General features: G+C 40.2%; 3 protein-coding genes across 4 annotated transcripts; 1 reads left to right on the forward strand and 2 right to left on the reverse strand.

The window, feature by feature from the left end:
• Positions 1-3,077: 3,077 nt before the first annotated feature.
• LOC121997958 (cytochrome P450 86B1-like) lies at positions 3,078-5,069 on the reverse strand. The gene is made up of 2 exons (XM_042552644.1): positions 3,697-5,069; positions 3,078-3,618 (listed from the first exon to the last, which is right to left on the reverse strand). Exons 1-2 carry the CDS (start codon positions 4,993-4,995, stop codon positions 3,235-3,237), a joined length of 1,683 nt encoding a protein of 560 aa, XP_042408578.1. The 5' UTR covers positions 4,996-5,069; the 3' UTR covers positions 3,078-3,234.
• Positions 5,070-5,899: 830 nt separating this feature from the next.
• On the forward strand, positions 5,900-17,702 carry LOC121997959 (probable protein arginine N-methyltransferase 6.2). Of its 2 annotated transcripts, XM_042552645.1 has the most exons (13): positions 5,900-6,441; positions 8,108-8,173; positions 8,281-8,349; positions 9,601-9,636; positions 11,304-11,369; positions 12,391-12,459; positions 12,557-12,634; positions 13,904-13,982; positions 14,963-15,057; positions 15,610-15,694; positions 16,794-17,002; positions 17,131-17,249; positions 17,348-17,702. In XM_042552645.1, the coding sequence occupies exons 1-13, from the start codon at positions 6,193-6,195 to the stop codon at positions 17,388-17,390; spliced, it is 1,263 nt and encodes a 420-aa protein (XP_042408579.1). In that variant the 5' UTR covers positions 5,900-6,192; the 3' UTR covers positions 17,391-17,702. The 2 variants fall into 2 exon arrangements, with proteins under 2 accessions (XP_042408579.1, XP_042408580.1); XM_042552646.1 differs by lacking the exons at positions 12,391-12,459; positions 12,557-12,634.
• Positions 17,703-17,792: 90 nt separating this feature from the next.
• On the reverse strand, positions 17,793-21,887 carry LOC121997957 (MLO-like protein 6). The gene is made up of 16 exons (XM_042552643.1): positions 21,824-21,887; positions 20,850-21,121; positions 20,704-20,761; positions 20,363-20,616; positions 20,157-20,273; positions 20,025-20,085; positions 19,840-19,928; positions 19,691-19,765; positions 19,518-19,612; positions 19,390-19,439; positions 19,287-19,327; positions 19,011-19,184; positions 18,872-18,907; positions 18,705-18,772; positions 18,554-18,614; positions 17,793-18,480 (listed from the first exon to the last, which is right to left on the reverse strand). Exons 2-16 carry the CDS (start codon positions 20,979-20,981, stop codon positions 18,001-18,003), a joined length of 1,791 nt encoding a protein of 596 aa, XP_042408577.1. The 5' UTR covers positions 20,982-21,121; positions 21,824-21,887; the 3' UTR covers positions 17,793-18,000.
• Positions 21,888-22,089: the final 202 nt, after the last annotated feature.

Here is a 22,089-nt window from a genome sequence, read left to right on the forward strand (position 1 = left end):
CCGGGTTCTGGATTTGGCGGCCAGCCAGAGGTTTTCCATTTGACGAGTAAGGGTCACTTGAAGATCTCTGCTTTCAATCATCTCCAGCAAGGCTTCCTCTTTCTGAGTCAATAACTCCGTCAGATGGGCAATTTGTGGAAGCAAAGAAGCGAGTTCGTTGGATTCTACTGCAGGTTCCATGGAAGCTAGATACTCTATTAACAAGAGGGTAGCTTGAAGAAAAGATGATGGAGGTGTACTTGGACCTTTTAAAGGGGAGGAGAAGATGAAGGATTACATTGGAATCTTAAACGACATGGTGGGAAACAGTGGGCTATTTGTAAGACAAAGACATGATCGGAAATTGAAGAGTCATCGTGCACACATTAACATCCAGGCTATCTCTTACAAAAGGTGATAAAGTTTAAGCGGGACATTGGAAAAAAAAGGACAACCAGTAGGCAAATGTAGGGCAGATGTCAGGAATCTAGATCGAGTGACAATAGGATTCGGGTCTAGTGAGTCGGACTAGATCCTCCTTCGACTAGACTTGAGGGGGAGGCTTGTGATACGGTGCATGATAGTGGAGTAGGCGAGATGAGGTGGTCGCGAGCCAAGACCACAAGATGGTCAAAAGTCAAGCTTACGTGGTGGTCAGAAGTCAAACGTATGTGGTGGTCGAAAGTCACGCCTACATGGAGGTCATAAGTTAGGCCCACGTGGGGGGTCAAAAAACTGGCTTACACGAAGGTCAAAGATCAGACCTACGTGTAGTGCAAGGAGCCCAGTTGCAAGATGGGCTAGATTAGGCACGAATGATGCCTTAAGAATGGACATAGCATACAAGTCGGGATTAGCCAACCAAGGATACAGATCAGGGCTTCTAGCCTTGCGGCACAGGACATAGCGTACAGGTCGGAATTGGCCAACTAAGGCTACATGTCGGGGATTCTAGCTTTGCGACACAGGACATAGCGTACAAGTCGGGATTAGCCAACCAAGGATACAGGTCGGGGCTTCTAGCCTTGCAGCACAGGACATAGCATACAGGTCGGAATTGGCTAACCAAGGATACAAGTCGGGGTTTCTAGCTTTGCGGCATAGGACATAGCGTACATGTCAGAATTGGCCAACCAAGGATACAGGTGGGGGCTTCTAGCCTTGCGACACAGGACATAGCGTACAGGTCGGAATTGGCCAACCAAGGATACATGTCGGGACTTCTAGCTTTGCGGCACAGGACATAGCGTACAGGTTGGGATTAGCCAACCAAGGATACAGGTCGGGGTTTCTAGCCTTGCGGCACAGGACATAGCGTACAGGTCAGAATTAGTCAACCAAGGATACAGGTCGGGGCTTTTAGCCTTGCGCCACAGGACATAGCGTACAGGTCAGGATTGACCAACCAATGATACAGGTCGGAGCTTCTAGCCTTGTGGCACAGGACATAGCGTACAGGTCGGGATTGGCCAACCAAAGATACAGGTCGAGGCTTCTAGCCTTGCGGCACAGGACATACTGTACAGGTCGGGATTGGTTAACCAAGGATACAGGTTGGGGCTTCTAGCCTTGGGGCACAGGACATAGCGTACAGGTCGGGACTTCTAGCCTTGCGGCACAGGACATGGCGTACAGGTCGGGATTGGCCAACCAAGGATACAGGATAAGCGGAAGCACACCGAGGCATACAGGTCGGGACCGAGGGCATGTGCAGGTCCAGATGCATAAAGCAATGGAGGATAGATACAGGTCTATGCCCACAGGTCGGGATCAGCAAATACCAAGAGCCAGTGCAGGGATAACGAGAGGAGGAGGCAGGGCGCTACACGACAAGAAGTCCAAGGAATCGTAACCACCTGCTAGAGAATAATCACTGCCTGTCAGAGAATATGCTAATGGTCGAGTACTTACCGCACTCTGATTCCTTCCTAGACCTATAAGATGACGCCACGTGTTATCCACCGCCAGACAAAGTCTGACACCTGACATTCCCTGACACTCGTCAGACTCCAGAAGAATCTGTTGTGGTATCAAAAGGGATGTTTTGTCCCTTATGCAGGTACACTCGTCATTTCATACTCGTCTTCTATTTTCGTCCTTTCGCTGTATTTTCTGGGGAAAAAGTACTTGACTTGAGCGTCGGAGGGCCTGACCCGGGGACTTTTTCTCTGGTTTCTGGTCTCTAACGACTCGTGAGCTGGTCGGAGTGTGCGTAGGACCTTTGCTTTGTCACCACCCCCTGTCATTCGCTCGTGTAAGCTTTTCCGGTGTGTGCCAGATCGACTCGGCTTGGCAACGACTTTTCGTCAACATCAGCGATCTCGTGGCCCACCTTCATCAGACTCAGTTTCCGGACGGGATCACCGAGCATCCCGAGTACCTCTACCTCACCTTCCTGAGTGTGGATGACGTAGCTAGCAAAGGATGCGAAGAACATATAGAATCATGGGGCATCTAAATGAGAGTAACGGAAGAAGCAAAGTGGACGACATGGCATCCCCTCGACTAGAATGTGGGTGACTGGGGACATGGGTAGGGGAACGTGGATATCGTGCCTCTATCGTCGAAGGTAGTATAAAGAAGAGTCTACTCTCACGAGGATAGGTAAGCGAAAAAGGATCTACACTTCTAATCTCTACTTGTCCTTCTTGATAGGTAAGCGAAAAAGGATCTACACTTCTAATCTCTACTTGTCCTTCTTTGACTACTAAAGTTTGACTTTAGCGAATCCACTTTGGCCTTCATTTTAATCCTTGTTGAGTATTTCAAGGATCCCAGGAGCTCACTCATCACCGTATCGTTTGAAATCAATTCGACCCAAGGACAGCTCGTCCTCGGTGGTTCACTCGTTCAGGATCTCAAATCAGAACAATATCCGTTATCGCATTGTGTATATGATTGTATCGAATTCCAGTTCAACTTTCAGCGGATAGGCATGAACCTGACTGCCCATATCTAAGTAAGCCAAGTCGGCACAAGCATTGAGTATAGCATTCAACGTAATCCGGTCGAATTTGAACCCTGAATTTTGTCCATATGTGTTTATTAGTTCTTAATCAACTCCTTTTTCTAGCTTAATTAATTCCCTGCTAATTCAGTTTAAAAATATTTAAAATATTATTCAGACTTTTGAGTTTCAAATCGTGTATTACATATCAATAGAGTACATAAAATTCTGGGAAAAGCACAATAGTAATTATGAGCGAGGTGAATAATTAATTCCAAACAAAGTGTTTAATTTCCGATCGAATGGTGTTATATTGCCTCGTGTTGATCTCGCCTGGTGAGGGTGACCTTGAGCCCGTACTTCATGTACATGGTGAGGGCCAACTTGGGCGCCACAGGGTGGCCCTCCGCCACCTTCACTCGGTACCGGCGCAGTATGGAGGCGGCCACAAACTTCATCTGGTAGTAGGCGAAGTCCTTGCCAAGGCACAGCCTCGGCCCGCCGTTGAACGCCGTGAACTTGTACGCCGGCTCGCTTAAGAACCGGCCGTCCTTGAGCCACCTCTCCGGTCGGTACTCGCGGGAATCCTTCCCCCATATGCTCTCCATCCTCCCCATGGAGAAGATCGCGTAGACCACCTTCGTCCCTTTCTTCAGCACCGTGCCATCAGGAAACACATCGTCTTCCACAACCTGCATACAGTTGATTTTGCATATAGTTTGTAATTTGATGATAGGATTATAATTTGTTTCTTACGGATACGAACGCACCTCCTTGTGATCTACCGGCACGGAGGGGTACAGCCGGAGCGCCTCCGATAAGGCGGCATGCAGATACTCCATCCTCTTCACTTCTTCCGGTCTCAGCACCAAGTCCTCCTCCGGCTCGGTGATCGCCTCCTCCCTCTCCTCCACTATCTTGTCCACCTCTTCGACGATCCGGGCCTCCACCTCCGGGTGGGTGTTCAGGAGCCAGAAGAACCAGGCCAGCGCCACCGACGAGGTGTCCCTCCCTGCCAGAATGAAGTTGACGCAGATGTCCCTCAAGAACTTATCCGAGTACGGCTTCCCATCTTCATCTCGCATCCCCATGAACGACGTCAGCAGATCGCCCTTCTTGCTCATCCCGTGTTCTCCCCCTGCTGCCGCCGCCTCCTCCTTCCTCTTCTTTATCACGTCGTAGGCGAACTCGTCCACCGCCTCGATGGACTTCCTCAGGCACCGCTCGCTTCCCACCCCGACATGCCTCATCGCCCTCCACACCGCCGTCGGCATCACGAAACGGAGGATCGTCGCCTCCGTCGCCTTCTCGAACGCGCTCGCGAAGGGAATCTTCGGCAGCCCCGGGCCGAGGCAGCCCGGGTCGGTCCCGAACGCGATCATGCACACGTTGTCAAAGGTGAGGCGTAGGAGCACGTCTTGGAGGTCCAACTGCGCTCGCCGCTCCGCTGCGTCCGCCAGCACGGGGAGCAGCCGCTCGTGGACCAGCTCCACCAGGGAGTGCGCCGTCAGGGCCCGGAACGCCGCCGAGTGGAAGTCAAGGCTGGCGGCCTTGCGCTGGCGCCGCCACGTCTCGTCGTCGGCGCTGAATATGCCGTCGCCGAGGAGGTCGCGGACGGTGTCGCGGAAGTAAGGGCCCTTGGGGAAGTTGGCGAAGCGGGCCTTAAGCAGGTGCTCCAAGTTGCGGGGATCGGCGGTGACCACGCAGTGGAGGTTGGTGCCCACCGGGCCGCGGAAGGTGAACGTGCCGCCCTGCCGCTCCAGCACACCGGTGACCCACTCGTACATGTGGCGACGGAGCGCGAGCAGCAGCGACGGAAGCATGCCCACCACCGGCCACACACACAGCCCATGCACTCTCCCCTGTCTCACCGCATGGATGCCCACGAAAATTGCCACCGCCACGAATAACTCCACCGTTCGGATTTCCGGCAGCAGCCGCAGTAATCCACTCATCACGACGTCGGCAGGGGACGAGAGGGCGGTCTGGTTGCCGGAGTTCATCATGCCCAGCTTAATTCCCCAAGTGCACCGCAATATCAATTTATAAAAGGACCAGATCCACTGCATGGACGAAGCCCTTGTAGCAAGCTTCGCTTGTCGGAGCTACTCTTGCCGTTCAATCCGTTCAACAGAAAGAAAGCCGCAATCGAATTAATTATTAAGCCTTGCAATCAATCCGTCGATATTATATAAACGCGTGGATGCAGGGAATTATATTATAATAACAATACGATGCTGATAATATGCTTTAGAAGAAGCAGGGAAGGTGTGGAGGATGAGGGTCGGTGAAGGTCCCCCCAGGCATGCAATCGGACGGAGGGAGGGTGTAAATTAGGTGTGACCCTCGGAAGGTGGCCAAACACAACTGCTTTTGCACTTTCCGTATACTCCTCCAAGCTAGCTCAACTCCAAGTAACTAAAATTCCAACTACTCTGCTCCTTTTATTCTTTTCTTTGTTCGTCCAAATTAAATTCAGTCGTTATTGGAGAAGGTTGAGCAATCGCCATTGAAGTCTGCTAGTTTATTAGGAGAAGTTGGGTGGCTTGCATTGCAAAAGCAAAGGAGGCCGATGGCGATGTTTTGTAGAAACATGCAATGTCTGTCGACCATTCAACAGCAAGGGCTGTTTGCGTTTCTTGGGCAGCAGTGCAAGTTATCCAGTGATTTAAGCATCTGGTCTTTGCAGATTAAATATGGTTCACTTACAATGAACGAGGTGTCTGTTTTTTCTACTATTGTCATTAATTGTGAGTATTAAGATAAGTGAGAAGGTAAGCATCTGTTTGTATTTAATAATATAGTGACATCTACAACGATATACACGTCCCGGGACGCTCGAGCATATGTTTGGTGACTGATCTGTAGGGCCGGACCGTCGACTTGCAAAATTATTTTTTTTTTTTTTTGCTTTTCTCATTTTCTTTCTTTATTTTCCAACTATATAAGATGGAGAAGGACGCATTACTCCTTTCTGGTTTCTTGGGCAGTATTCCGTGATGCTGCGCCTAACGGAAACTTGGTCCGTCTCGAGAGCAAGCGCAGGACCCGTGTTTTCAATTGGCTCCGCCCGAGCGCGCACATGTGTCCATCTCTCTCCGACGCGGCCTCCCTTTGTCGGAAGCCACAAAGTAAAACCTACTGCCTCGCGAACCCCCTCGCATCTTCCACTCCTCTCGGCTCCTGCCACCGCCAAGGAATCGCTCGTTGCGATTAGGGTTCTCGTTCATTTTAACTCACTGCTCGTCGCGTGAGCCGTCGTTGGGATGCTCGGCAACGGGTACGCATCCCCGTCATCGTCCTCTGTCCGGAGGCGGAGGGGCAGGCCGAGTGGGAGCGGCAGTGGCGCCGGAGGTGGAGGAGGAAGGTATGGCTACTGGCAGCCGTTGGCGCTTCAGCAGCATGAGCAGAAGAGGCAGCAAGATCGGAATCTGGAGGTGCCGCCGCTCACTGAGTTCGACATGGCCTACTTCCGCGCCTATTCTCACGTTGGAGTACACGAAGAGATGATTAAAGTCTTTCCCTTCTCTTTTTCGCCCCCTTTTCGTATTGCTTGTTGGCTTTGATTTGGATCTTGCATTGCTTTGTCTTGCTTTCGTGAGCTTATGATGTTTTCCCCGAAGAAGCTGAAACCCCCCGATTTTTTTTATAGCGTTCCTTTTGTTTTCTCCTACATTCGCAATGGTTCTTAATCACTCTTAACTTAAATTTTCTATCTAAACGTTGATCTTTTTCCTTTTAAGTTTTACCATGACATAGAATTACGGCTATACTATTTGAGATGTTTTTATTTAAGTGTTTCATGCTAATATAGAGAGAACGGTTTCTTCTGGCATTAACTCTATAACATCTCGATCTGGTAGAAGTGATTTTAATAACTCCTTAATGATTGTTTCCATTGGCTTTGAATATGTTAGTCCTCTCTGATGAATGTACTTTTGCATACTATTTCAACAAATAAACTTAAAATACTTTGTATTTTTGGGACCTGCTATGGCATATTAGTTTTGCCATAGTACCCTAAAGTCTATGACACCCCCAATCTCTATTTAAATGTGTCAAGAGGTGGCCATATAGTTGATTGTCACATAGTATTTTGAGTTTCTTTGCGAATAACCGACCACATCAAGTCAAATGTATGAATGTAATGCATGCCAAGTTCGATATCTCTTAAATTTTTTGCCATTCATATCTGGTCAAGTGTATTAAACAAATGTTAAATATGAAATCTCTAGTTGTTTCCTTCTACCACTTATTCTTGGGTATTAATGCTATTTTAAGTTTAGCAATAAGTTTTCATATAATAGTTTTACTAAACGTTAACTGAAAAATTGGAAAGTTCAGTTTAATAAAAGAATCAAACACAATATCAATAATTGATTTATAATATTTTTGATTGGATAATGCTGTATCTAAAATTTGAATAACCTTTATACTATATTTTTTATTATTAAATCTCTATAAATAATTTATTTAATTTAATATTTTATTACTAACAGTATTGTTAATTTTTTTTATCATACTCTAAATAATTAATTAGCAATAATTTATATTTGAGCTTCAACATTTTTTATAACAAAGTCAATGTGTTGATGAGAAATTGATTCAAGAAATTTGCTGACAAAAATAATTTCTCAATTTACAAGTGTATCAACTAATGAAAAATATTTAAGTTGATACAAATAGGCAGAATGGTCAAAACAACAAAGTAATAGTCAAGGCGATAGGTTAAGTTAGATAGCTTTAATATGCCAATTTCAAAATTCTTGCATGAAGTGAAAGATTAAACTTTAAAACTCAATTTATAATTTAGTTTTATATTTATTTATATTTTTATCAACATATATTTATTATTTTCAATTATGATTATATTTTTGCAGAGCAATGTGTGAGTCATTAACTTGTTTCTTGTGATATGACTATTTTGGTTTATCTAATTTGTTACAATATGTAATCCATGTTCTGAATCATCTTCTGTAGAGGGATTGTGATATTACAAATGTGATTTTTTGTTTTATGTTGAGGATTATCTTTCATAAAGTTAACTAGTAAAATAGCATTTCCAAATACAAGGTAGAAGATTAGGATGAAAATATTTTTGTAGTTTCCTACAATGTTAAGTGAGCGTAGGCTATCATCAGTCTTTTATGGGCTGCATTTTAATCCTTTGATCATTTGCAGGATCGTGTTCGTACTGAAACTTATAGATCTGCTATCATGCGATATCAACATTTAATTTCTGACAAGGTTGACTTCTAGCCTTTGGTTTCCTTGTCATATTTACTATTATGTTCATTAAGTCAATAACTGGATTTTTTTTATTTGAATCTCACTAAGAGAGTTATTCTGTGTAGGTTGTTTTGGATGTTGGTTGTGGTACAGGAATTCTTGCTATATTGTGTGCTTTTGCAGGTGCTAAAAGGGTAATAAATTGTCAAAGCTTATCTTTTAATTTATTGCTTTTTCAATATCCTTTTTACAATGTACATAAATTTTCTTGCAAGGCGCCATTGATCGTAATCTGGAGATGAGATCGGCATCATTTTTCATAGTACAAACTAACTTTTTGGCGCTTTATAAGGCAAATTGTGTATAACTGTTTTCTCATGCCTCATCAAGTGCTTTGCCAATGCCATTTGTAAATTGTGTTGCAAGCTTGTGCTGTTTATTATGCTATCAACAAGTCCTTTGCTTTGAACCAAAACAAAAAAAAATGCAAATTCTTTTCTTTTATTTGTTCAGATCTTTTCCTAGAGAAAAATGCTTGTTTTGAATGAAATGAACCAAATTTATTTAGATACTCAACCAACTTTAATTAGTCTGTGAGGATAATTCTAAGTTAGGAGAAACATGGAATTTGCCTGAGTATGTGTTAAATTTGCTGGATAAATTTCCACATCTTCAACTAACATAAACAATCGCCATCCTTGATATATGAAATGAACCTTTTATGAAATAATTCCATCTGAGTTTTACAAATTGCATACAAGGTAAACTGTGAACCCTCTTTCAATAGTTTAGGACAATATTGGGGCATTTTATTTTATCAAAACTGAACCACCATAAAGCACATTTTGTGTGAGTGACTCATGGCACAGTTTCTTTGGTACACTGGAAATGAACTAGTGCTGATTTGGCCTGGATTCATGAAATGAAGTCTGATGGAGAAGTCTCTAGAAGTTGAATAAAACATTTTGCCGATCGGATCAGGATTGACATTCTTTGCCATCCATGTTTCACCTGTAACGATATTTTTCTTCAGGTCATTATTTTTGTTCCTACTCTATGTTTTGCCAATGAGAGCTAATCTAATTTATGTAACACACTGAAGGTACATAGTATCAATGCTCTAGCTTGAGGCAACGAGTATTAAGAGCATTAAAGCTAATATGTTATTGTTCTTGTAGGTTTAGTCTAAATTAGGGTTAGGGTTGTTAGTTTTACATATGACCATTTAATTATCCCTTTATAATGTATGCAATACAATATTTTCCTTCCCAAAATTTAATAGTTACAAACAACGAGAAACAATGATCTATTTCTTAGACAGCTATTTTGGGTTTTCATCTGTTTGGGGTTTAATTGCATGAAATACTTCTTGGAAATTTTAATTTACTTGAGTAGTCTATCTTAGTTAACAAATTATTTCATAAGTTAGTCATTTCCACTATCAGGTGTATGCAGTAGATGCAAGTGAAATCGCAATTCAGGTATTTTGTTTTCTTATCACGGTTAATTTTCTTTTAAAGACACTGATGCAAAAAAATTTGGAAGTATTTTGTTGACAATTAAGTTTACAGAAAATAAAATTATCTGCTTACCAGCATGTACATCAGTATTATTTCATTGTTTTGTCAATGCAATGTTTCTTATAGTTGACTTTAGGTATATTGTAATTCTAAAAGGTGCCACCACCTTTCCTATTCAATTTAGGGCATGTGCAACAGGTCAAAAATGGATAATGAGTGTGTACCTATCTGGAAAGTCGTTAAATTTTGTGTAATTTGACCTGCTAAATTATGGTGATATCTTGAGACCTTTGGTGAAATTGGGCAGTTTTTTTTTATAATATCAACCTTGCAACATTCAGAACCAGACATCTGACGTTGACTATATTGGCTAATCCGAACCATAATTTTTTGTAGTTTGACCTTCTGAATTATATAATGTTGTCTTGAGTCCTTTGGTGAATTTGTCAAGATTTATTATCAGCATTGGAACATCCAGAACCAGTCATCTGTTGTTAGATGTTGATTATAATCACTACTCAACCCAGAATCAATTACAATAGGCTTGAGACAAATTCATCTTTTCTATTGATTTCTGTTGCCGGCTGTCAATCATCAATCATGATTATAGCAACCCATCCCTAAACCATCATGAATCTAAATGGGAATTCCATCCATCCCTACTGGATGTGATGCATTTTTGCTTGCATTAGTTCCCATCTGCACTAAGTTTCATACTGTAACCCTTGGATAGCTCACAACTTGGATGGAATTTGGTTTGGCCTCTCTAATCTTGACTGATTGATCTTTGGTAGATAAAATGTGGATGAATTGCTCATGCTAGTCACTCACCAAAAATTAACACTATTTACAAGAGAGAATATTGGGTGTATATTTGGTATCTGCAACTAAATCCCTCAAGCATAGGCTTTGGACTTCTCTAGTACAACTATTAGTTACGACTCAACACTATGGCTTGGTTTACTCGGACGGGTAACTAGGTGAGGAAAGGGGAGGGAAGGGAAAGAATCCTAAACTTGTATGAGTCTCTACTCTCCCTCCTACAAGTAATAAAATGGATAATTAGAGAAAAAAAGAAGAAGAGGAAATCAATCTTAATTTACCTTTTTTTTTCTTGCTTCTTTTAAAGAGAGATTAGTCTATACATATTTTGATGTCATAATCTATCTAATCATTGTATCTTTTCAATTTTCCCCTAAACTATTTCCCTTTTGGAGCTGGGTGACAATGTTAAACCTCTCCCAACAATGGGTATTGATCGAGCCCCCAACCTTTAGCTAGAAGAGAACTAGTTCATTTACCACTAGACCTAGCAGTTAGTCAATTTTTTCCCTTAGTTGAAGGAGCAATCACCATACCGAACATGATCAATGACATATTTGACGCTTCATATACAATTTGTAGCAAATAACTGGTCCAAATAATTAAGTTCTTATAATCAGACATCTAGCTGTTTTCTAAATGTAATTAAATATTTCTTGTAGATGATATGATTCTTATTTTCAGTTTCTTGTTTTGAACAATTTCAAGTTGGTTTTGTTAATTTTAACATGGAGTTTAATTATGAATTATGCTCATGTACTGAGTTTTTGTTAACCATAACAATGGTGTGCTTGCAACCTAAGCAGGCTAGTGAAGTTGTCAAAGACAACAATTTATCTGACAGGGTGACTGTTTTGCATGGACGAGTTGAGGTACACTTTTTCTGTTACATAATGTTGTTCTTTTTATTCCTATATCATTTATATGTTGTTTTCATATTTCAGTCCATCTATATGGGCTCTGGGTGTGGATGACTACAGTTAAAAAATGAGCAACAAAAAACTATTTTAGAGTCTGATTATGCTTCATTTTGTATCGACTTTTCAACATATTGCTTGTTCTGAGTTCTTGAGATGAAAAATAAGTTGGAAGCATGACAAAAATGGCAATCCTTGAGTATGAAATATTTGAGATGCGCAAGTTCTAATGGTTTTATTTCAGTGATTTTCCCAATCGTATTCAACATAAACCTCCTTGGTGTATCTTAGTTAAAAACAATATTTGACAGTTGAGAATAATTATATTATATTTGTAGCTTAAATTATGTAGAAGAACTTTAGGAACATTGTTTGGTTTGTGAATATTCTTTGTTTTCAAGAAAATAAAATTGGAAATTAAAAATAATAAAGCAAATATGTATCATTAACTTTTAAGTTTTAACTATATTGAATAATAGTATAAATTGTTTATACAAACATGTTTGATCTTTATCAAAGATAAGAGACAAAATCACTGTAATTTTTTTTTTGAGAAATAAAAGAATCAGAAAATAAAATTTAAATGCACTTTTGCTTATAAAAATAGCAATGAAAAAACAATTAAGATGGATGGATATTTGATCCCAATAAAAGCAATATTGCATTTAGAAACCTGATTACCATTGAAAACTGTTCTTAGGATTGCTATGCCTCAACTGTCATAATAATTGTTGTCCTTGAATTCAGGGCATGGGCAGCCCCTATATATTTGCACTGCTAGTCACCTTGTACAAATGATTAATGGAAACATGGTTCCTTCCATTTTAGGCAAATTTTCTAGATTTTTACTTTGGCTTGTTTCTTGTTAATATTCTTCCTATTGCTACTTCTTCTGTGCTTTACACTTCTATTTCTACCAGTACAACTTTCCTTTTTTGAAATACTTAGTGAGTCATGATAAATGTTATTGATGAAGGATGTGAACATTGATGAGAAAGTTGATGTCATAATATCTGAATGGATGGGCTACATGCTCTTATATGAGGTGCTTATCATGTTTCCTGCATGTTATCTTTTGTTGAATGACAAACCTATCAATTTTTTGTTTTTTCCCCCTAAATAAGAGCTTTCTTTCTCTATAGAGTATGTTGCCTAGTATCATTTTTTCCAGAGATAAATGGCTTAAGCCGGGAGGTCTTATTCTTCCATCACATGCTTCGGTAATATTCACAGAAAGTACATCCTTTTGATCTTGTTACTGTTTCTGTACCCATATCTTCAAGCATTGTCAAATGCAAATATATTTTAAAATTTTACTCAATGTCTTGGTTAATCATTATAATTAAATAAATTGCTAGCATCTGTTATTTACATCAAATAATACTTGACATACATAATCAAGTTCCACTGCACAAATTGGTGTCATTTTACTAACTTGAAGTCTGAACTTATCTTGGTTGAACACTAATTTTTGGGATTATTGTTGGATGCAATGCTAGTGGGGCTGGAGATTGTGCAATTGATCATAGGCATGGGAGAGGAGTGTTGTTTGAGTAGGTGTTGATGGACGGAAGGGAAACAACATCTCGGTGCTCACCTACTGGCCTTGTGGAGGTAAACTTAGGGTAGGAGATGTTGAGCTTGCAATCTAGGGAAGAGATCAAGATTGGGAATGGAGAGGGAGAGATCAACATGGGAATGAGAGTGCTATCTCCAAGATTGATAGTGAAGAAAACCTACCCTTTGTCCTGTTGAACCCCCACATTTACTGAACCTGGCCATATGAACTTGGCTCACCATTGGTTAAGCTCAATTACATCCAAATGGACTCTAATTCAAGCCCATCTCATACTCAGATTGATTCCTCTTTCATAATGGCACAAGCTTCCATTTATCAGATACTCCTTTTGTGTTATGAATGATTACAAGTATTACAAATTATGTGCCCTCTAACTTTGCCCAATACAGATTATTGATGGCATGAAGAAGGATTGAAATTACCTTAGGCACCTCAGTTGCACGAAGAAGGATTTAGAAAAATGCACGCTTCCTTTCTGTTATGCTTTATAAACATATGCATCTCAGTTGCACTAATCATGTTATCTGATCTGACCTAAGAAATATCAGTTGCTTTTTAGTGTAAGAGGCCATTATGCATACTAGTTACATATAAACTGTCACCGTATCAGTTATTTCCTATGATATTGAATATAAATTTAAATGTACGATCAAATTTGTCACCATTGAGCTTTTTTTGCATCAAAAATAAAATAAAATGTAGAACCAGATTTTGACAAATTTGAATATTTTGGAATGTATAATCAAATTTGTCAGCTTTGAGCTTTTTTACATCAAAAATAAAATTAAATGTAGAACCAGCTTTTGACCAATCTGAATATTTTGGAGTGATGTAGTGTCAATTCACTAAAGTCATTGCTACTGGGATTACACAATAAAGGAAATTTAGACTCGCTGTTTTTATCTTGCAGCTCTTTATGGCACCTGTCACTAATACAGATAGGTACCGTGAAAGCATTGGTTTTTGGCATGATGTTTATGGGATCAACAGTAAGTTAATCATTCAACTTGTATTCTTTGAAATTTCAAATATCACTTTCTTCCAAGTTTTAGAAAATATATGCAAGTTGCATGTCATTGGGTCATCCACATAGAACTGGCAATGCATTTCATATTTTGTTCATCATGATGTCTGTATGACTTTATGACCGGGTGAGCAAATTGTTCAAGCATTCAAGCAGACAGGTTGGTTGATATGCCAAACTGGGTAGGCTGATTAGTCTGGGAAGGTTGGTCCGCCTAGCAAACATGAAGATGGGCCAAACAGACAGAACAGTTGGTCTAAGACAACTAGGTTAGTCGAGCTTGTCGGTTGGTCCAAGCAAGCTAGGAGGATCAGGATATACAATCGCTTCACATCAGGTGAACTGACTTAGCCAAGTGAGCCAGGCGGTCTGAATAAGGTGAGTCATTTAGATGGGGTAAGCAGTTTGTACAAGTAAATCTGATTGGGTGGGTTGGATGGTTCACTCGAGTTTGTTTAGTTGGGCTGTCCCGTAAGCCATCCAAGCTGGATGGTTCATACAGATTGTCAGGCTGGGTGGTTCAGACAAGCATGCTAGATTGGATTGGTTGGGTCATCCAGACAAATTGAGTGTGTTGGACGAATTGAGGAGGCTGAACTTACAAGTCACTTGTACCTTTGTTTTTTCATTTGTTGGAATAAACACATGGTAGGATATCCAACTGCTCATTTATCCATCCATCCATATAATTTATCCCTCCATTTTTTTATCCCTTTGATGAACTGACCCTGAAGCAACATAAGATTGCATGTCAATGCAGTAATATGAGGTACATGAAAGCACTGCATTTGCATCTGCAGCCAAATGGCCACATGAACCACTTTTTGAAAGAATGCATGATATTCATAACCAGCAAAAGATGATTCCAGGGACAAACACCACAAATAAGACAAAGGAACTAAATCTAACTTAATTGTCAATTAAATTGCAACTCACTTTCTGCAGTGTCTGCTATGGTCCCTCTTGCCAAACAATATGCATTTGAAGAGCCAACTATTGAGACAATTTCAGGAGAAAATGTTCTGACATGGCCGATATTGGTAAGTTTAACCTGTTCATTTGCTCTTCTGGGATATGTACACTTCTCTCCCCTTCTATGTTCAGCACTAAACTTTGTGGATTTCAATGAGTATTTGCCAATATCATGACAATTTGAAGGAGCTCTTTTCTGTTTCTTCATTTTTTTTTTCTTGATGTCCAACAGAATAAGCAATTTGCAAACTCCTGCATCTTATGATCAACCATTTTAATGACCAAAATTTTTTTCATTATTGCATGGAGGATGGTTCACTAAATATTGTTTGGACACAGTATTTATTATGATTTCTAGTATAGAGGGTATATAGGTGGGCCAAATGCTATGTGCATGGTACTCTTTTCCCAGTTAATAGTTTCTTTAAATCCTTACAGATTAATGTCCATTACTTCATAATTCACTGTCTGTAACTGAGTTTAATTGAAGAAAATTCAAAGTGCTTGACTCTATGATGTATCCTCTTCTGTTCCACACATGAATTACCATTTCACTGCAGACTTAAATCTAATTGTATATGTTGCTTTCACATTAAGCTTTTCATAAACCTGATAAGCAGGTCAAAGAAGTGGATTGTTACACTGTCACTGCTCCAGAGCTAGAGTCAGTTACTGCAAAGTTCAGTTTTTCATCAATGTTACAAGGTAGCTAATGCAATTAAATTTATTTATACTTCGTTTAAATGTTCCAGAAGATTTTATTATCAGCTGCAGGAAATTGTTTAAACACATAATTAGCATTCGCTTTTTGCTTGCTTTCGATGCTAATGGGCCAGAGGGTTGATGTTTATTTGGTCTACATGCATGACTGCTCAAGAATAATTTCTAATCCACCAACGACATGACTCAGGAATCTCTAGGTTTATTTTGTAGATAGTCCAATCCAATTGCATATCATTCACACATTGTTGCCTCAAAAAGATCTATTTTAGAGAGAATAACAGTGTGCTGGCCAGTTAGCCAGGAGTGATCCAAATTAGAATCGTCTTTCAAATATATTTTTTACCAACAAATTAGGCATTTTTATCTTTACTATTTTGTGATGTAAGGTGCATAGCTCTTTTATGTCTCCTAATAGTTGAGAAGGAAAATGTTGTATTATATTCAAATAAAAAAGCCATTAAACCATATATATCTAGAGAGGATTCTTCCTTTTCCTTGTTTTCCCCTCAATTGCCTCTTTTTGGGCTGTGCATGGCTTTAGTGCTGTCGTAATCTAGGAATCCAGGGCTGGGATTAGAGTACATGCTAGCTTTGGTGTTCCATACCCGTATATCAAGTTGGCAGTTGAGTTGGATCCTTTGTCAACATCTAGATGCGGAGATTAGGAGCAGGAAAATCTTTTGTTGTTACCATGGTTGTCAAAATCCCATACTGATTGCATGGGTTGGATGCATATCAGCAAAGGCTGATTTGATCTTTCTTCAAAATCAGTCATCTCATATATAGATTGTCATCTATCGTAGATCCATATTTAAGCTCAAAGAAAGTAGATATTTGAAGAAATTAAATGGCATAGTTTGTTTTAAGCATGAGGCTGATGTACTGGTAGATGGTTGAACCATGACCTTTTGATTTTTTTTTTTTTTTTACTTTCCAGCTACCTAGCTTACCTCCACCTTGATTAGGTGGTTTTTGTTAAGTATGGGGGAGAGGTCATAATATATAAAATTTATATTCTTAAATTTCTGTCAATCTGCATCATCAATCATTGTTCACTGAGCCTATTTGTGTTCATCAAAAGCTCCACTCCATGGATTTGCATTTTGGTTCGATGTTGTGTTCGACGGACCCACAATTCAGCAATCAAACTATGATCTACAGCCTCCCCCGCCAGAATGTCAAGATGGCCTGCATTCACAAGGTTCTAATCAAAACAAGAAGCGTGCAAAATCTGACGAAAGTATTGTACTTTCTACTGCACCTGAAGATGCCCCAACTCACTGGCAACAGGTACTTTGTAAAATTCTATGCCTCTTCAAATTGATGGACGTTGTTGTCTTAGTCCACGGTTTACAGATTTCCCTTAATTCACGTGATTTCATTCTTTCCGAAGTCACTACCACACTTATACCTTTCAGACCCTGCTGTATTTGTATGACCCAATCGAGTTGAAGCAAGATCAGAAAATTGAAGGTTCCATAACATTGTCACAGAGCAAGGAGAGCCGAAGATTCTTAAATCTTCACTTGGAATACTCGTGAGTTAGAAAATTAGTATTCATTTAGATTTTTTTCACCTTAAGCTAGCAAATCTAAAAAGCTAATGCATTTCTTGTATCTTGCTGGCTTTCTACAGTTCAGGAGGACGATCTTATGTGAAAGAGTCGGTGATGCGATAAGACGATTAAATCTGTTGATTAACAAGTATTCATCTGGTCCATAAGACGATTAAATCTGTTGATTTACCAGAAGTATTCATCTGGTTCCCATGAAATGTTTTTATCTTCATGGGGCTAAAAGGCTAAATTGGCCATTGAGGTTCCACATCTTGTACTTCGATGACAATTTTGTTGTCTAGCTAACTGATGAGAGAGATTATGACTCACCTTGTTCTAATATTAGCTTCTGCCTGGAACAGTGTGCTGAGGCATTGATTGTGTAGCTTTGTGGGTTTTGTAGAAGTGTATTCTCAACGAGACAACTTATTTTAAGACAAATGGTATGATTTTTCTTTTCTTAAAATCAATATGTGCAGGGCCAAAAATATTCAATAGAAAAATGGCATTGCACTATGTAGATCATGCAGGAAGGAAGGATTAACCTTGTATTATACATCAATAGACAACACTCTTGAATCGATTCAACCTCCTCCTCGAGGCACTTGTATCTAGAACAGTTCATACAAAAAAAAATGAAGTAGACAAACTTTTGTATGCTAAGCTAAATTGATAAAGCATTCAGTCTCGTGTCCCAAAGATCAAGCGTTGAACCAATATCTCGTTGGTCTATCTACACCTGCGTCTTACCTTTCTCCATCTTGTCGAATGAGAAATCAATAGACACTCTACTGTTCGCATGGCCATCACTGCCCTGCCTGATTGGCAGCTGCAACCGGCCGTCGTCGTCGACTTCCCTCATCTCTATATTCGCTTCGACAAATCTCTTCAGCGTCGCGTTCCTGTACTGCGAGAACGACTCATCGTTCGTGTGGCCCGAGGGCGACGGCATGCCCTCAGGATCGAACTGGTCTTCCTCCACAAAGTACTTCTGCGGAGAGTTATGACTACTGTAGTCCACCTCATTGTGGTAGTACTGCAAGAGGTGCACCGGCGACAAGCTGTGGCTTGGAGTATTCGGCCTGCTCGTATAAGGCGTCACGCTGCCAGACTTCCTGCTCTCCTTCACGTTCTTCCTTGCAGTGTGGTGCCATTTCCTCAGAGCAGTGGCCACCCTCTCACTGAAAATAGTAGGCTTCAGATTCGTCCCCATCTGCAGAAGATCCATGTGAGTTTACGTTGGGTGAGTTTTGTGATTATACTAAATCAAGATCTGTCTTTTATACCTGTGTTACCAATGCATACAGAGGCAGTATCACATAGCTACACAAGACCTGTATGAGAATGCTGGCAAAGGAAAACATGTATCAGAAACTCACACTATCATTGTTTGTTTATGTATGTATCAAAACTCATTTAGAGGTTTGGAGAACTAACCCCATGGAGATGCGAATTATAATGTCTTCGATTCGCTTGTGGAAGCATGATGGGTAGCCAAATTCGTACTGCCATCGATCCAAGCAAGGAAAATTTAGATTTGTGATCTTGAGCAAGGTCTAGTTTTGGTTGAATTAAGTTTAAAAGAAGAGGCTTTTGTTTCTCACCCAACTCCAGGCAAAGAAGGCCAGCTGAAATGCATTCTGCAGTGCAAATTAAGACTATTATTATTTACTAGTGAAATTGCAAATAGATTAAATGGTGTGTATATATATATATATATTTATTTATAGACTTAAAATTGACCTGAAATAGGACGAAGTGAATGAGGAAGAGGAGAAGGCCTGGGCGATTGAACCAAAACAGGTTGTCTCGAGGCTGAACAACAGGAACACCCTTGACGACATCTCCACGTTCCATGATCTGTATTGCCATCTTTGTGATAATTACTTGAAGTTTTGTTCCAACCATGAGAATGATCTGCAAATATTTTAGGCATTTAAAGTGTTATTGTTGTAGCAATAGATTCACAGAAAAAAAAAGGAAGAAAAAAACATTTTGCACTTCAGAGTTAATACTTACAATCAAAGGAATGAATGGTTGCCACAAGTAGGATTGCCACCCTGAAAACATACACAGTGAGTTCTCACCGCTACTTTGAAGGTAGAAATGTCAATTGCCTTACCATGGGTATTAAATAGCAGGAAGACCACAGCCATGAACCATATTGCAGGACTGTCAATATAGTAAAGAAGGTGATCAAACTAATTTATCTTAACCAGTTTATCGTAAGGTTGATCAGCATTTATTTACCTTATTCCGACAACTACTGTGAAATCTTCTTCCAGTGATCTCTTGATGTACTTCTGGAAATTGAACTTGCTTGAGCTTTGTGGTGCCAAGTGTGCCTGAGACATTTTATGTGAGTCTGAATCATGCGTGTGTGTGTGTTGATCGACTATGTTATCAGAAGAACTTTAACTTACCATGATAAATCCATGCCTTAATGTCAAGTAGTCGACTTTCGATACCGAGCTCACAAATTGTCTGAAGAAACACACCTGTTTAAAAGGTTTCTTCTGGTTAGTATCCATATTTCTTTTCTTCTTGTTTAATTTTGTGGACTCAATCTTACAATCCAGATGAGCAATGGCGATTTGCTCCAGAAGTTCAAGTGCCGGCGGCCGAACGATGTATCTCTTGCAAACCGAAACCTGTCAGGATCTTTTGCACAAAGTTGCAGTTGCAATCAGATTTGCTGCTGATGTTAACAACAATAATAATAATTTTAAAAAAAAACTTATCAATTTGCATAGCTACCATGAGTGAATTGGTATTCAGCTGTTCTAGTCTCCATTTCCCAACCTTTCCACCTCCTCATCTGCAAGCACAATACTGATTTAACTATGTGTGTTTCTGCAAATTCTCTCTTCGAGTAAACAATTGTTTTACCTTGAGTCGACCAAAAGCCAACGTGCAGACGCAGTAGAGAACATGGGAGACAGCCAACACGAAGATAAAGATATGAAGCTGATTGATGGCTTCACCAGAAATCAAAGCCACTTTCCCCTGCACATTATAAGAACTTGATGAACACAAAGTATCGATCGATCTCTGAAAATATGAACATTAATAGCCAGTGAACTCAGTCTACTTGCCTCTGGGCAGGTATCTGACGACCCCCCTGCAGCCAAAACTCGTCTGAAGGCACGGACAGAGCCAGCAGTCTGCAGAAGCCTTCGTCGTCCTCCAGGGTTCTGGTCGGGGTCCTCCAAATGGCCGGCGATGTCGTCCTCTTCCGAGGGCTTGCACGGGTGCCATGAGTCGCCGACGCTCAGGGGCACACAAATCTTCGAGATGCTGCTCTGTAAGACCGTCAGCAGAAAGGATATGAACCCCATCAGCATCAACTCTGCCAATCAAACAACAACATCAGCATCAATCACTTCAGCTCTGCAGCCATGGAGATGATCGATGGCCTCTAGAATTAATTCCATACCAGCTTTGATCTTCTCCAGTGCTTCGTAGAGTGCTTTTTTATGATGCTTTTGCAGCCACTGCGAGATGCAAGAATCCCAGTACGTCAGGGCAAATGATCTAGACTAATTAGAAACAATAGCAAGGAAATTAAACTTAATTAATTACCTTGCCGAGGAGGTGGATGGCATGCTCAATGAGTACAGAGATGACGACGATGACCAAGCACACGACGGCCACCGCCCATGTCGGCGTCTCCTCCATCGACCGGCTGCCTTCACCTCCTCCTCCGGCCGCCATCGATTGCGAGCTAGCTAGCTCTTGTGATACTTCTCGAAGGTGGAAGAGATCTTATATAAAGAGAACTTGTAGATGCTGACTAAAGAAGGTAAGAAGATGTTCTTCACGAGAGAGGCGCGTTGCTTTGACGACTTGGTTGCCTTTGAAGGTTCAGAATTATAGAATTCAAACTTTGGCTAATTTGATGGGTCTTCAATTACTTCAGAAACTTTTAAATTTCTTCTGTTTTTCATTTATTTATTTTTTTTCCAAAGTCTTTTCTGATAAATAATAAATGATCTTTGATGTTTGTATCAAAATATGATGAGAATATTGCAATAATAAATGAATATTTGTCCTATTTTTTCTTCTTTTTTTTCCTTTGCGTGCAAGAACGTAATTGAGGCAGGGAAAATAAAATAAAATAAAATGAAATAAAATGGTGTGAGGAATAAGTCAAATCCTAAAGTAGCACTACCCAATTTCCCCATTTGTATTGCAAAGAAATCAAAGCTGAAAAGTCCTAAGATTTTGTCGTTTAGCGTTAATTAAACTATTGATCCTTCTCATAATAAAATAATTAAGGAGAAATGCATGAGAATAAAAGATGTGGACCAACATAAATCATAGAAGGCTACAAATTTTTTAGGTGAATAAAAAGACTAGCTAGTCCCTTACTTACCAAGTCAGCTATATTTCTACGTTTGTTCTTAACTAATTAATATATATCTATGAAAATAAAAGGATAGAATTTATAATTCGAACCCTAATTGGCTTAATTTCTCCACGATCAGTAGTGTTATTTATGTGATGATGAATGGATGATCAGTTAATTATCAGAAATGAATCCCAACTATGTTTACCTGAACAGGTTGAGCTGAGACCTTCCTTCCCCTTCCTATTTCACTCAAAATGAGGCCTGAAGCTCTACAGCTCCGTGGCGTATTTATAGCCTTGCACTTCCTGCTTCGAAGTCTTATCCTTTGTTGAAGCGTATGGTCACATTTTTACTTATTCTCTGTCTATGATGCAAACCTGTCATGTTACTCGCTTCGTGGCCTCTTCCTAGAACAAAAAGGAAAATGCACAGGCCACAAGTAATTAATTAATTAATTTGCAACATCATTAC

Source organism: Zingiber officinale, chromosome 6A (assembly GCF_018446385.1).
Source record: "Zingiber officinale cultivar Zhangliang chromosome 6A, Zo_v1.1, whole genome shotgun sequence".
Classification (NCBI taxonomy): Eukaryota; Viridiplantae; Streptophyta; class Magnoliopsida; order Zingiberales; family Zingiberaceae; genus Zingiber; species Zingiber officinale.

Excerpts from the sequence above, each read along its gene's own strand:
- LOC121997958 (XM_042552644.1), bottom strand. The coding sequence starts at position 4,995 with ATGCAGTGGATCTGGTCCTTTTATAAATTGATATTGCGGTGCACTTGG. Across the intron at positions 3,619-3,696 it reads TGCCGGTAGATCACAAGGAG|GTTGTGGAAGACGATGTGTT; the intron begins GTGCGTTCGTAT and ends AACTGTATGCAG.
- LOC121997959 (XM_042552645.1), top strand. The coding sequence starts at position 6,193 with ATGCTCGGCAACGGGTACGCATCCCCGTCATCGTCCTCTGTCCGGAGG. Across the intron at positions 6,442-8,107 it reads TACACGAAGAGATGATTAAA|GATCGTGTTCGTACTGAAAC; the intron begins GTCTTTCCCTTC and ends GATCATTTGCAG. Across the intron at positions 15,058-15,609 it reads TTCTGACATGGCCGATATTG|GTCAAAGAAGTGGATTGTTA; the intron begins GTAAGTTTAACC and ends CCTGATAAGCAG.
- LOC121997957 (XM_042552643.1), bottom strand. The coding sequence starts at position 20,981 with ATGGCGGCCGGAGGAGGAGGTGAAGGCAGCCGGTCGATGGAGGAGACG. Across the intron at positions 19,613-19,690 it reads TAAGGCATGGATTTATCATG|GCACACTTGGCACCACAAAG; the intron begins GTAAGTTAAAGT and ends AAAATGTCTCAG. Across the intron at positions 19,328-19,389 it reads CCTGCTATTTAATACCCATG|GGTGGCAATCCTACTTGTGG; the intron begins GTAAGGCAATTG and ends GTATGTTTTCAG.